This window comes from Trifolium pratense, linkage group LG1 (genome assembly GCF_020283565.1).
Source record: "Trifolium pratense cultivar HEN17-A07 linkage group LG1, ARS_RC_1.1, whole genome shotgun sequence".
NCBI classification, from domain to species: domain Eukaryota; kingdom Viridiplantae; phylum Streptophyta; class Magnoliopsida; order Fabales; family Fabaceae; genus Trifolium; species Trifolium pratense.
Window position 1 is genome coordinate 45,774,148 of NC_060059.1, and position 16,508 is coordinate 45,790,655.

At 31.1% G+C, this 16,508-nt stretch overlaps 1 protein-coding gene across 1 annotated transcript in view; it reads right to left on the reverse strand.

The window, feature by feature from the left end:
* Window positions 1-16,508, reverse strand: part of LOC123895010 — a 17,475-nt gene continuing 967 nt past the window's right edge. The window contains exon 2 of the mRNA XM_045945185.1: window positions 1-38. Within this exon, the coding sequence (XP_045801141.1) occupies window positions 1-38 (38 nt within the window). The remainder of the gene's footprint in view (window positions 39-16,508) is intronic.

The window sequence follows — 16,508 nt, forward strand, 5'->3', positions numbered from 1 at the left end:
TTATACAGTTCCTGAAGAACTCGATGTTGTATGCATTCCTGAAGAATTGCATAAATGATTAATTTTACATTATAATGATGTTATATAGTTCTTGAAGAACTTCTTATAAATTATTTCTTATGAATTCCAGAAGAATTCAAAATACATATACATGCATCCCTGAAGGATAGCTTTATCAATTTTTTTTAGAGTATTAAAAACCACTACAAACACTAAAATAGGCCAAAAACCATAAAAACGACTACAAAAACTAAAATTGGCCAAAACCCATAAAAAACCACTACAAACACTAAAATTGGCCAAAACCCATAAAAAGTCGACTACAAACACTAAAATAGGCCAAAAACATTAAAAACCACTACAAACACTAAAATAGCCCAAAAACCATAAAAACGACTACAAATACTAAAATTGGCCAAAAACCATAAAAATGACAACAAACACTAAAATTGGCCAAAAACTATAAAAACGACTCTAAAATAGGCCAAAAACCATAAAAATGATTACAAACACCAAAATTAAAAAAAAAATAACCATAAAAACGACTACAAACACTAAAATTTGCCAAAATCTCAAATATCGGCCGTAAAATAGGCCAAAAAGACTAAAAACAACTACAAACAATAAAATAGGCCAAAAACCATAAAAAAACAACTACAAAAACTAAAATTGGCCAAAATCCCAAATATCGACCCTAAAATAGGCCAAAAACCATAAAAATGACTATAAACAATAAAATAGGCCAAAAACCATAAAACGACTACAAACACTAAAATTGGCCAAAATCCCAAATATCGACCCTACAATAGGCCAAAAACCATAAAAACGACTACAAACACCAAAATTGGCCAAAAACCATATAAACGACCTAAAATAGGTCAAAACCCATAATTTGGCCAAAAACCATAAAAACGACTACAAACACTACAATTGGCCAAAATCCCAAATATCGACCCTAAAATAGGCCAAAAACATTAAAAACCACTACAAACACTAAAATAGGCCAAAAACCATAAAAACGACTACAAACATTAAAATTGGCCAAAACCCATAAAAAAACCACTACAAACACTAAAATTGGCCAAAACCCCTAAAAAGTCGACTACAAACACTAAAATAGGCCAAAAACATTAAAAACCACTGCAAACACTAAAATAGCCGAAAAAACATAAAAACGACAACAAATACTAAAATTGGCCAAAAAGCATAAAAATGATTACAAACACTAAAATTGGCCAAAAACTATATAAACGACCCTAAAATAGGCCAAAAAACCATAAAAACGACTACAAACACCAAAATTGGCCAAAAACCATATAAACGACCTAAAATAGTTCAAATACCATAAAAACGATTACAACACACTAAAATTAGCCAAAAACCATAAAAACGATTCCAAACACCAAAATTAGCCAAAAACTATAAAAACAACTGCAAACACTAAAATATGCCAAAAATCATAAAAAACGACTACAAAACTAAAATTGGCCAAAATCCCAAATATTGACCCTAAAATAGGCCAAAAACCATAAAAACGACTACAAACACTAAAATTGGCCAAACACTATATAAACGACCCTAAAATAGGCCAAAACCCATAAAAACCACTACAAACACTAAAATAGGCCAAAACCCATAAAAACGACTACAAACACTAAAATACGCCAAAAACCATAAAAACGACTACAAACACTAAAATTGGCCAAACACTATATAAACGACCCTAAAATAGGCCAAAAACATTAAAAACCACTACAAACACTAAAATAGGCCAAAACCCATAAAAACGACTACAAACACGAAAATATGCCAAAAATCATAAAAACGACTACAAAAACTAAAAATGGCCAAAATCCCAAATATCGACCCTAAAATAGGCCAAAAACCATAAAAACGACTACAAACACTAAAATTGCCCAAAACGACTACAAACACTAAAATTGCCCAAAAACTATAAAAACGACCCTAAAATAGGCCAAAAAACATAAAAACGACTACAAACAATTAAATGGGCAAAAATCCATAAAAATGACTACAAACACTAAAATTGGCCAAAAACATTAAAAACCACTACAAACACTAAAATAGCCCAAAAACCATAAAAACGACTACAAATACTAAAATTGGCCAAAATCCATATAAACGTCCTAAAATAGGCCAAAAACCATAAAAACGACTAAAAACAATAAAATAGGCCAAAAACCATAAAAAACGACTACAAACACTAAAATTGGCCAAAACGACTACAAACACTAAAATTGGCCAAATATGAACGACCCTAAAATAGGCCAAAAACATTAAAAATCACTACAAACACTAAAATAGGCCAAAACCCATAAAAAACAACTACAAACACTAAAATTGCCCAAAAACTATAAACGGCCCTAAAATAGGCAAAAAAACATAAAAACGACTACAAACACTATAATTGGCCAAAAACCATAAAAATGTCTACAAACACTAAAATTGGCCAAAAACTATAAAAATGACCACAAACACTAAAATTGGCAAAAAACCATAAAAACGATTACAAATACTAAAATATGCCAAAAATCATAAAAACGACTACAAAAACTAAAATTGGCCAAAATCCCAAATATCGACCCTAAAATAGGCCAAAAACAATAAAAACGACTACATACATTAAAATAGGCCAAAAACCATAAAAACGATTACAAACACTAAAATAGGCCAAAAACCATAAGAACGATTACAAACACCAAAATTGGCCAAAATACCAAATATCGACCGTAAAATAGGCCAAAAACCATAAAAACAACGACAAACAATAAAATAGGCCAAAAACCATAAAAACGACTACAAACAATAAAATAGGCCAAAAACCATAAAAAAACTACTACAAACACTAAAATTAGCCAAACACTATATAAACGACCCTAAAATAGGCCAAAAACCATAAAAACCACTAAAAACACTAAAATTGGCCAAAAACTATAAAAATGACTACAAACACTAAAATTGGCCAAAAACCCTAAAATAGGCTAAAAACCATAAAAACGACTACAAACACTAAAATATGCCAAAAATCATAAAAACGACTACAAAAACTAAAATAGGCCAAAATCCCAAATATCGACCCTAAAATAGGCCAAAAACCATAAAAACGACTACAAACATTAAAATAGGCCAAAAACCATAAAAACGAATACAAACACCAAAATTAGCCAAAATCCATATAAACGACTACAAACACTAAAATTGGCCAAAAAAGCATATAAACGACCTAAAATAGGTCAAAAACCATAAAAACGACTACAAACACTAAAATTCGCCAAAATCCCAAATATCGACCCTAAAATAGGCCAAAAACATTAAAAACCACTACCAACACTAAAATAGGCCAAAAACCATAAAAACGACTACAAACACTAAAATTGGCCAAAACCCATAAAAAACCACTACAAACACTAAAATTGACCAAAACCCATAAAAAACCACTACAAACACTAAAATTGGCCAAAACCCATAAAAAGTCGACTACAAACACTAAAATAGGCCAAAAACATTAAAAACCACTACAAACACTAAAATAGCCCAAAAACCATAAAAACGACTACAAATACTAAATTTGGCCAAAAACCATAAAAATGACAACAAACACTAAAATTGGCCAAAAACTATAAAAACGACCCTAAAATAGGCCAAAAACCATAAAAACGATTACAAACACCAAAATTAGCCAAAAACCATAAAAACGACTACAAACACTAAAATTTGCCAAAATCCCAAATATCGACCGTAAAATAGGCCAAAAAGACTAAAAACAACTACAAACAATAAAATAGTCTAAAAACCATAAAAAACGACTACAAACACTAAAATTGGCCAAAATCCCAAATATCGACCCTAAAATAGGGCAAAAACCATAAAAACGACTACAAACACTAAAATTGGCCAAAATCCCAAATATCGACCCTAAAATAGGCCCAAAACATTAAAAACGACTACAAACACTAAAATATGCCAAAAATCATAAAAACGACTACAAAAACTAAAATAGGCCAAAATCCCAAATATCGACCCTAAAATAGGCCAAAAACCATAAAAACGACTACAAACATTAAAATAGGCCAAAAACCATAAAAACGAATACAAACACCAAAATTGGCCAAAATCCATATAAACGACTACAAACACTAAAATTGGCCAAAAAAGCATATAAACGACCTAAAATAGGTCAAAAACCATAAAAACGACTACAAACACTAAAATTCGCCAAAATCCCAAATATCGACCCTAAAATAGGCCAAAAACATTAAAAACCACTACCAACACTAAAATAGGCCAAAAACCATAAAAACGACTACAAACACTAAAATTGGCCAAAACCCATAAAAAACCACCACAAACTCTAAAATTGGCCAAAACCCATAAAAAGTCGACTACAAACACTAAAATTGGCCAAAAACTATATGAACGACCCTAAAATAGGCCAAAAACATTAAAAACCACTACAAACACTAAAATAGGCCAAAACCCATAAAAACGACTACAAACACTAAAATAGGCCAAAAACCATATAAACGACCTAAAATAGGCCAAAAACCATAAAAACGACTACAAACACTAAAATTAGCCAAACACTATATAAACGACCCTAAAATAGGCCAAAAACCATAAAAACAACTACAAACACTAAAATTGGCCAAAAACTATAAAAATGACTACAAACACTAAAATTGGCCAAAAACCCTAAAATAGGCTAAAAACCATAAAAACGACTACAAAACTAAAATATGCCAAAAATCATAAAAACGACTACAAAAACTAAAATTGGCCAAAATCCCAAATATCGACCCTAAAATAGGCCAAAAACCATAAAAACGACTACAAACATTAAAATAGGGCAAAAACCATAAAAACGAATACAAACACCAAAATTGGCCAAAATCCATATAAACGACTACAAACACTAAAATTGGCCAAAAAAGCATATAAACGACCTAAAATAGGTCAAAAATCATAAAAACGACTACAAACACTAAAATTCGCCAAAATCCCAAATATCGACCCTAAAATAGGCCAAAAACATTAAAAACCACTACCAACACTAAAATAGGCCAAAAACCATAAAAACGACTACAAACACTAAAATTGGCCAAAATCCAAAATATCGACCCTAAAATAGGCCAAAAACCATAAAAACGACTACAAACACCAAAATTGGCCAAAAACCATATAAACGACCTAAAATAGATCAAAACCCATAATTTGGCCAAAAACCATAAAAACAACTACAAACACTACAATTGGCCGAAATCCCAAATATCGACCCTAAAATAGGCCAAAAACATTAAAAACCACTACAAACACTAAAATAGGCCAAAAACCATAAAAACGACTACAAACACTAAAATTGGCCAAAACCCATAAAAAACCACCACAAACACTAAAATTGGCCAAAACCCATAAAAAGTCGACTACAAACACTAAAATTGGCCAAAAACTATATGAACGACCCTAAAATAGGCCAAAAACATTAAAAACCACTACAAACACTAAAATAGGCCAAAACCCATAAAAACGACTACAAACACTAAAATAGGCCAAAAACCATATAAACGACTTAAAATAGGCCAAAAACCATAAAAACGACTACAAACACTAAAATTAGCCAAACACTATATAAACGACCCTAAAATAGGCCAAAAACCATAAAAACAACTACAAACACTAAAATTGGCCAAAAACTATAAAAATGACTACAAACACTAAAATTGGCCAAAAACCCTAAAATAGGCTAAAAACCATAAAAACGACTACAAAACTAAAATATGCCAAAAATCATAAAAACGACTACAAAAACTAAAATTGGCCAAAATCCCAAATATCGACCCTAAAATAGGCCAAAAACCATAAAAACGACTACAAACATTAAAATAGGGCAAAAACCATAAAAACGAATACAAACACCAAAATTGGCCAAAATCCATATAAACGACTACAAACACTAAAATTGGCCAAAAAAGCATATAAACGACCTAAAATAGGTCAAAAACCATAAAAACGACTACAAACACTAAAATTCGCCAAAATCCCAAATATCGACCCTAAAATAGGCCAAAAACATTAAAAACCACTACCAACACTAAAATAGGCCAAAAACCATAAAAACGACTACAAACACTAAAATTGGCCAAAACCCATAAAAAACCACTACAAACACTAAAATTGGCCAAAACCCATAAAAAGTCGACTACAAACACTAAAATAGGCCAAAAACATTAAAAACCACTACAAACACTAAAATAGCCCAAAAACCATAAAAACGACTACAAATACTAAAATTGGCCAAAAACCATAAAAATGACAACAAACACTAAAATTGGCCAAAAACTATAAAAACGACCCTAAAATAGGCCAAAAACCATAAAAACGATTACAAACACCAAAATTAGCCAAAAACCATAAAAACGACTACAAACACTAAAATTTGCCAAAATCCCAAATATCGACCGTAAAATAGGCCAAAAAGACTAAAAACAACTACAAACAATAAAATAGTCTAAAAACCATAAAAAACGACTACAAACACTAAAATTGGCCAAAATCCCAAATATCGACCCGAAAATAGGCCAAAAACCATAAAAACGACTACAAACACTAAAATTGGCCAAAATCCCAAATATCGACCCTAAAATAGGCCCAAAACATTAAAAACCACTACAAACACTAAAATAGGCAAAAAACCATAAAAACGACTACAAAAACTAAAATTGGCCAAAACCCATAAAAAACCACAACAAACACTAAAATTGGCCAAAACCCATAAAAAGTCGACTACAAACACTAAAATAGGCCAAAAACATTAAAAACCACTACAAACACTAAAATAGCCCAAAAACCATAAAAACGACTACAAATACTAAAACTGGCCAAAAACCATAAAAATGACAACAAACACTAAAATTGGCCAAAAACTATAAAAACGACTCTAAAATAGGCCAAAAACCATAAAAACGATTACAAACACCAAAATTAGAAAAAAAAAAACCATAAAAATGACTACAAACACTAAAATTTGCCAAAATCCCAAATATCGACCGTAAAATAGGCCAAAATGACTAAAAACAACTACAAACAATAAAATAGGCCAAAAACCATAAAAAAAACGACTACAAACACTAAAATTGGCCAAAATCCAAAATATCGACCCTAAAATAGGCCAAAAACCATAAAAACGACTACAAACACCAAAATTGGCCAAAAACCATATAAACGACCTAAAATAGATCAAAACCCATAATTTGGCCAAAAACCATAAAAACAACTACAAACACTACAATTGGCCAAAATCCCAAATATCGACCCTAAAATAGGCCAAAAACATTAAAAACCACTACAAACACTAAAATAGGCCAAAAACCATAAAAACGACTACAAACACTAAAATTGGCCAAAACCCATAAAAAACCACCACAAACACTAAAATTGGCCAAAACCCATAAAAAGTCGACTACAAACACTAAAATAGGCCAAAAACCATAAAAACTACTACAAACACTAAAATTAGCCAAACACTATATAAACGACCCTAAAATAGGCCAAAAACCATAAAAACAACTACAAACACTAAAATTGGCCAAAAACTATAAAAATGACTACAAACACTAAAATTGGCCAAAAACCCTAAAATAGGCTAAAAACCATAAAAACGACTACAAAACTAAAATATGCCAAAAATCATAAAAACGACTACAAAAACTAAAATTGGCCAAAATCCCAAATATCGACCCTAAAATAGGCCAAAAACCATAAAAACGACTACAAACATTAAAATAGGGCAAAAACCATAAAAACGAATACAAACACCAAAATTGGCCAAAATCCATATAAACGACTACAAACACTAAAATTGGCCAAAAAAGCATATAAACGACCTAAAATAGGTCAAAAATCATAAAAACGACTACAAACACTAAAATTCGCCAAAATCCCAAATATCGACCCTAAAATAGGCCAAAAACATTAAAAACCACTACCAACACTAAAATAGGCCAAAAACCATAAAAACGACTACAAACACTAAAATTGGCCAAAACCCATAAAAAACCACTACAAACACTAAAATTGGCCAAAACCCATAAAAAGTCGACTACAAACACTAAAATAGGCCAAAAACATTAAAAACCACTACAAACACTAAAATAGCCCAAAAACCATAAAAACGACTACAAATACTAAAATTGGCCAAAAACCATAAAAATGACAACAAACACTAAAATTGGCCAAAAACTATAAAAACGACCCTAAAATAGGCCAAAAACCATAAAAACGATTACAAACACCAAAATTAGCCAAAAACCATAAAAACGACTACAAACACTAAAATTTGCCAAAATCCCAAATATCGACCGTAAAATAGGCCAAAAAGACTAAAAACAACTACAAACAATAAAATAGTCTAAAAACCATAAAAAACGACTACAAACACTAAAATTGGCCAAAATCCCAAATATCGACCCTAAAATAGGCCAAAAACCATAAAAACGACTACAAACACTAAAATTGGCCAAAATCCCAAATATCGACCCTAAAATAGGCCCAAAACATTAAAAACCACTACAAACACTAAAATAGGCAAAAAACCATAAAAACGACTACAAAAACTAAAATTGGCCAAAACCCATAAAAAACCACTACAAACACTAAAATTGGCCAAAACCCATAAAAAGTCGACTACAAACACTAAAATAGGCCAAAAACATTAAAAACCACTACAAACACTAAAATAGCCCAAAAACCATAAAAACGACTACAAATACTAAAATTGGCCAAAAACCATAAAAATGACAACAAACACTAAAATTGGCCAAAAACTATAAAAACGACTCTAAAATAGGCCAAAAACCATAAAAACGATTACAAACACCAAAATTAGAAAAAAAAACCATAAAAACGACTACAAACACTAAAATTTGCCAAAATCCCAAATATCGACCGTAAAATAGGCCAAAAAGACTAAAAACAACTACAAACAATAAAATAGGCCAAAAACCATAAAAAAAACGACTACAAACACTAAAATTGGCCAAAATCCAAAATATCGACCCTAAAATAGGCCAAAAACCATAAAAACGACTACAAACACCAAAATTGGCCAAAAACCATATAAACGACCTAAAATAGATCAAAACCCATAATTTGGCCAAAAACCATAAAAACAACTACAAACACTACAATTGGCCAAAATCCCAAATATCGACCCTAAAATAGGCCAAAAACATTAAAAACCACTACAAACACTAAAATAGGCCAAAAACCATAAAAACGACTACAAACACTAAAATTGGCCAAAACCCATAAAAAACCACCACAAACACTAAAATTGGCCAAAACCCATAAAAAGTCGACTACAAACACTAAAATAGGCCAAAAACCATAAAAAACTACTACAAACACTAAAATTAGCCAAACACTATATAAACGACCCTAAAATAGGCCAAAAACCATAAAAACAACTACAAACACTAAAATTGGCCAAAAACTATAAAAATGACTACAAACACTAAAATTGGCCAAAAACCCTAAAATAGGCTAAAAACCATAAAAACAACTACAAAACTAAAATATGCCAAAAATCATAAAAACGACTACAAAAACTAAAATTGGCCAAAATCCCAAATATCGACCCTAAAATAGGCCAAAAACCATAAAAACGACTACAAACATTAAAATAGGGCAAAAACCATAAAAACGAATACAAACACCAAAATTGGCCAAAATCCATATAAACGACTACAAACACTAAAATTGGCCAAAAAAGCATATAAACGACCTAAAATAGGTCAAAAATCATAAAAACGACTACAAACACTAAAATTCGCCAAAATCCCTAATATCGACCCTAAAATAGGCCAAAAACATTAAAAACCACTACCAACACTAAAATAGGCCAAAAACCATAAAAACGACTACAAACACTAAAATTGGCCAAAACCCATAAAAAACCACTACAAACACTAAAATTGGCCAAAACCCATAAAAAGTCGACTACAAACACTAAAATAGGCCAAAAACATTAAAAACCACTACAAACACTAAAATAGCCCAAAAACCATAAAAACGACTACAAATACTAAAATTGGCCAAAAACCATAAAAATGACAACAAACACTAAAATTGGCCAAAAACTATAAAAACGACTCTAAAATAGGCCAAAAACCATAAAAACGATTACAAACACCAAAATTAGAAAAAAAAAACCATAAAAACGACTACAAACACTAAAATTTGCCAAAATCCCAAATATCGACCGTAAAATAGGCCAAAAAGACTAAAAACAACTACAAACAATAAAATAGGCCAAAAACCATAAAAAAAAAAACGACTACAAACACTAAAATTGGCCAAAATCCAAAATATCGACCCTAAAATAGGCCAAAAACCATAAAAACGACTACAAACACCAAAATTGGCCAAAAACCATATAAACGACCTAAAATAGATCAAAGCCCATAATTTGGCCAAAAACCATAAAAACGACTACAAACACTACAATTGGCCAAAATCCCAAATATCGACCCTAAAATAGGCCAAAAACATTAAAAACCACTACAAACACTAAAATAGGCCAAAAACCATAAAAACGACTACAAACATTAAAATTGGCCAAAACCCATAAAAAACCACTACAAACACTAAAATTGGCCAAAACCCCTAAAAAACCACTACAAACACTAAAATTGGCCAAAACCCATAAAAAGTCGACTACAAACACTAAAATAGGCCAAACACATTAAAAACCACTACAAACACTAAAATAGCCCAAAAACCATAAAAACGACTACAAATACTAAAATTGGCCAAAAACCATAAAAATGACAACAAACACTAAAATTGGCCAAAAACTATAAAAACGACCCTAAAATAGGCCAAAAACCATAAAAACGATTACAAACACCAAAATTAGCCAAAAACCATAAAATCGACTACAAACACTAAAATTTGCCAAAAATCATAAAAACGACTACAAAAACTAAAATAGGCCAAAATCCCAAATATCGACCCTAAAATAGGCCAAAAACCATAAAAACGACTACAAACATTAAAATAGGCCAAAAACCATAAAAACGAATACAAACACCAAAATTGGCCAAAATCCATATAAACGACTACAAACACTAAAATTGGCCAAAAAAGCATATAAACGACCTAAAATAGGTCAAAAACCATAAAAACGACTACAAACACTAAAATTCGCCAAAATCCCAAATATCGACCCTAAAATAGGCCAAAAACATTAAAAACCACTACCAACACTAAAATAGGCCAAAAACCATAAAAACGACTACAAACACTAAAATTGGCCAAAACCCATAAAAAACCACTACAAACACTAAAATTGGCCAAAACCCATAAAAAGTCGACTACAAACACTAAAATAGGCCAAACACATTAAAAACCACTACAAACACTAAAATAGCCCAAAAACCATAAAAACGACTACAAATACTAAAATTGGCCAAAAACCATAAAAATGACAACAAACACTAAAATTGGCCAAAAACTATAAAAACGACCCTAAAATAGGCCAAAAACCATAAAAACGATTACAAACACCAAAATTAGCCAAAAACCATAAAATCGACTACAAACACTAAAATTTGCCAAAATCCCAAATATCGACCGTAAAATAGGCCAAAAAGACTAAAAACAACTACAAACAATAAAATAGTCTAAAAACCATAAAAAACGACTACAAACACTAAAATTGGCCAAAATCCCAAATATCGACCCTAAAATAGGCCAAAAACCATAAAAACGACTACAAACACTAAAATTGGCCAAAATCCCAAATATCGACCCTAAAATAGGCCCAAAACATTAAAAACCACTACAAACACTAAAATAGGCAAAAAACCATAAAAACGACTACAAAAACTAAAATTGGCCAAAACCCATAAAAAACCACTACAAACACTAAAATTGGCCAAAACCCATAAAAAGTCGACTACAAACACTAAAATAGGCCAAAAACATTAAAAACCACTACAAACACTAAAATAGCCCAAAAACCATAAAAATGACTACAAATACTAAAACTGGCCAAAAACCATAAAAATGACAACAAACACTAAAATTGGCCAAAAACTATAAAAACGACTCTAAAATAGGCCAAAAACCATAAAAACGATTACAAACACCAAAATTAGAAAAAAAAACCATAAAAACGACTACAAACACTAAAATTTGCCAAAATCCCAAATATCGACCGTAAAATAGGCCAAAAAGACTAAAAACAACTACAAACAATAAAATAGTCTAAAAACCATAAAAAACGACTACAAACACTAAAATTGGCCAAAATCCCAAATATCGACCGTAAAATAGGCCAAAAAGACTAAAAACAACTACAAACAATAAAATAGTCTAAAAACCATAAAAAACGACTACAAACACTAAAATTGGCCAAAATCCCAAATATCGACCCTAAAATAGGCCAAAAACCATAAAAACGACTACAAACACTAAAATTGGCCAAAATCCCAAATATCGACCCTAAAATAGGCCCAAAACATTAAAAACCACTACAAACACTAAAATAGGCAAAAAACCATAAAAACGACTACAAAAACTAAAATTGGCCAAAACCCATAAAAAACCACAACAAACACTAAAATTGGCCAAAACCCATAAAAAGTCGACTACAAACACTAAAATAGGCCAAAAACATTAAAAACCACTACAAACACTAAAATAGCCCAAAAACCATAAAAACGACTACAAATACTAAAACTGGCCAAAAACCATAAAAATGACAACAAACACTAAAATTGGCCAAAAACTATAAAAACGACTCTAAAATAGGCCAAAAACCATAAAAACGATTACAAACACCAAAATTAGAAAAAAAAAAACCATAAAAACGACTACAAACACTAAAATTTGCCAAAATCCCAAATATCGACCGTAAAATAGGCCAAAATGACTAAAAACAACTACAAACAATAAAATAGGCCAAAAACCATAAAAAAAACGACTACAAACACTAAAATTGGCCAAAATCCAAAATATCGACCCTAAAATAGGCCAAAAACCATAAAAACGACTACAAACACCAAAATTGGCCAAAAACCATATAAACGACCTAAAATAGATCAAAACCCATAATTTGGCCAAAAACCATAAAAACAACTACAAACACTACAATTGGCCGAAATCCCAAATATCGACCCTAAAATAGGCCAAAAACATTAAAAACCACTACAAACACTAAAATAGGCCAAAAACCATAAAAACGACTACAAACACTAAAATTGGCCAAAACCCATAAAAAACCACCACAAACACTAAAATTGGCCAAAACCCATAAAAAGTCGACTACAAACACTAAAATTGGCCAAAAACTATATGAACGACCCTAAAATAGGCCAAAAACATTAAAAACCACTACAAACACTAAAATAGGCCAAAACCCATAAAAACGACTACAAACACTAAAATAGGCCAAAAACCATATAAACGACCTAAAATAGGCCAAAAACCATAAAAACGACTACAAACACTAAAATTAGCCAAACACTATATAAACGACCCTAAAATAGGCCAAAAACCATAAAAACAACTACAAACACTAAAATTGGCCAAAAACTATAAAAATGACTACAAACACTAAAATTGGCCAAAAACCCTAAAATAGGCTAAAAACCATAAAAACGACTACAAAACTAAAATATGCCAAAAATCATAAAAACGACTACAAAAACTAAAATTGGCCAAAATCCCAAATATCGACCCTAAAATAGGCCAAAAACCATAAAAACGACTACAAACATTAAAATAGGGCAAAAACCATAAAAACGAATACAAACACCAAAATTGGCCAAAATCCATATAAACGACTACAAACACTAAAATTGGCCAAAAAAGCATATAAACGACCTAAAATAGGTCAAAAACCATAAAAACGACTACAAACACTAAAATTCGCCAAAATCCCAAATATCGACCCTAAAATAGGCCAAAAACATTAAAAACCACTACCAACACTAAAATAGGCCAAAAACCATAAAAACGACTACAAACACTAAAATTGGCCAAAACCCATAAAAAACCACTACAAACACTAAAATTGGCCAAAACCCATAAAAAGTCGACTACAAACACTAAAATAGGCCAAAAACATTAAAAACCACTACAAACACTAAAATAGCCCAAAAACCATAAAAACGACTACAAATACTAAAATTGGCCAAAAACCATAAAAATGACAACAAACACTAAAATTGGCCAAAAACTATAAAAACGACCCTAAAATAGGCCAAAAACCATAAAAACGATTACAAACACCAAAATTAGCCAAAAACCATAAAAACGACTACAAACACTAAAATTTGCCAAAATCCCAAATATCGACCGTAAAATAGGCCAAAAAGACTAAAAACAACTACAAACAATAAAATAGTCTAAAAACCATAAAAAACGACTACAAACACTAAAATTGGCCAAAATCCCAAATATCGACCCTAAAATAGGCCAAAAACCATAAAAACGACTACAAACACTAAAATTGGCCAAAATCCCAAATATCGACCCTAAAATAGGCCCAAAACATTAAAAACCACTACAAACACTAAAATAGGCAAAAAACCATAAAAACGACTACAAAAACTAAAATTGGCCAAAACCCATAAAAAACCACAACAAACACTAAAATTGGCCAAAACCCATAAAAAGTCGACTACAAACACTAAAATAGGCCAAAAACATTAAAAACCACTACAAACACTAAAATAGCCCAAAAACCATAAAAACGACTACAAATACTAAAATTGGCCAAAAACCATAAAAATGACAACAAACACTAAAATTGGCCAAAAACTATAAAAACGACCCTAAAATAGGCCAAAAACCATAAAAACGATTACAAACACCAAAATTAGCCAAAAACCATAAAAACGACTACAAACACTAAAATTTGCCAAAATCCCAAATATCGACCGTAAAATAGGCCAAAAAGACTAAAAACAACTACAAACAATAAAATAGTCTAAAAACCATAAAAAACGACTACAAACACTAAAATTGGGCAAAATCCCAAATATCGACCCTAAAATAGGCCAAAAACCATAAAAACGACTACAAACACTAAAATTGGCCAAAATCCCAAATATCGACCCTAAAATAGGCCCAAAACATTAAAAACCACTACAAACACTAAAATAGGCAAAAAACCATAAAAACGACTACAAAAACTAAAATTGGCCAAAACCCATAAAAAACCACAACAAACACTAAAATTGGCCAAAACCCATAAAAAGTCGACTACAAACACTAAAATAGGCCAAAAACATTAAAAACCACTACAAACACTAAAATAGCCCAAAAACCATAAAAACGACTACAAATACTAAAACTGGCCAAAAACCATAAAAATGACAACAAACACTAAAATTGGCCAAAAACTATAAAAACGACTCTAAAATAGGCCAAAAACCATAAAAACGATTACAAACACCAAAATTAGAAAAAAAAAACCATAAAAACGACTACAAACACTAAAATTTGCCAAAATCCCAAATATCGACCGTAAAATAGGCCAAAAAGACTAAAAACAACTACAAACAATAAAATAGGCCAAAAACCATAAAAAAAACGACTACAAACACTAAAATTGGCCAAAATCCAAAATATCGACCCTAAAATAGGCCAAAAACCATAAAAACGACTACAAACACCAAAATTGGCCAAAAACCATATAAACGACCTAAAATAGATCAAAACCCATAATTTGGCCAAAAACCATAAAAACAACTACAAACACTACAATTGGCCAAAATCCCAAATATCGACCCTAAAATAGGCCAAAAACATTAAAAACCACTACAAACACTAAAATAGGCCAAAAACCATAAAAACGACTACAAACACTAAAATTGGCCAAAACCCATAAAAAACCACCACAAACACTAAAATTGGCCAAAACCCATAAAAAGTCGACTACAAACACTAAAATAGGCCAAAAACCATAAAAACGACTACAAACACTAAAATTGCCCAAAACGACTACAAACACTAAAATTGCCCAAAAACTATAAAAACGACCCTAAAATAGGCCAAAAAACATAAAAACGACTACAAACAATTAAATGGGCAAAAATCCATAAAAATGACTACAAACACTAAAATTGGCCAAAAACATTAAAAACCACTACAAACACTAAAATAGCCCAAAAACCATAAAAACGACTACAAATACTAAAATTGGCCAAAATCCATATAAACGTCCTAAAATAGGCCAAAAACCATAAAAACGACTAAAAACAATAAAATAGGCCAAAAACCATAAAAAACGACTACAAACACTAAAATTGGCCAAAACGACTACAAACACTAAAATTGGCCAAATATGAACGACCCTAAAATAGGCCAAAAACATTAAAAATCACTACAAACACTAAAATAGGCCAAAACCCATAAAAAACAACTACAAACACTAAAATTGCCCAAAAACTATAAACGGCCCTAAAATAGGCAAAAAAACA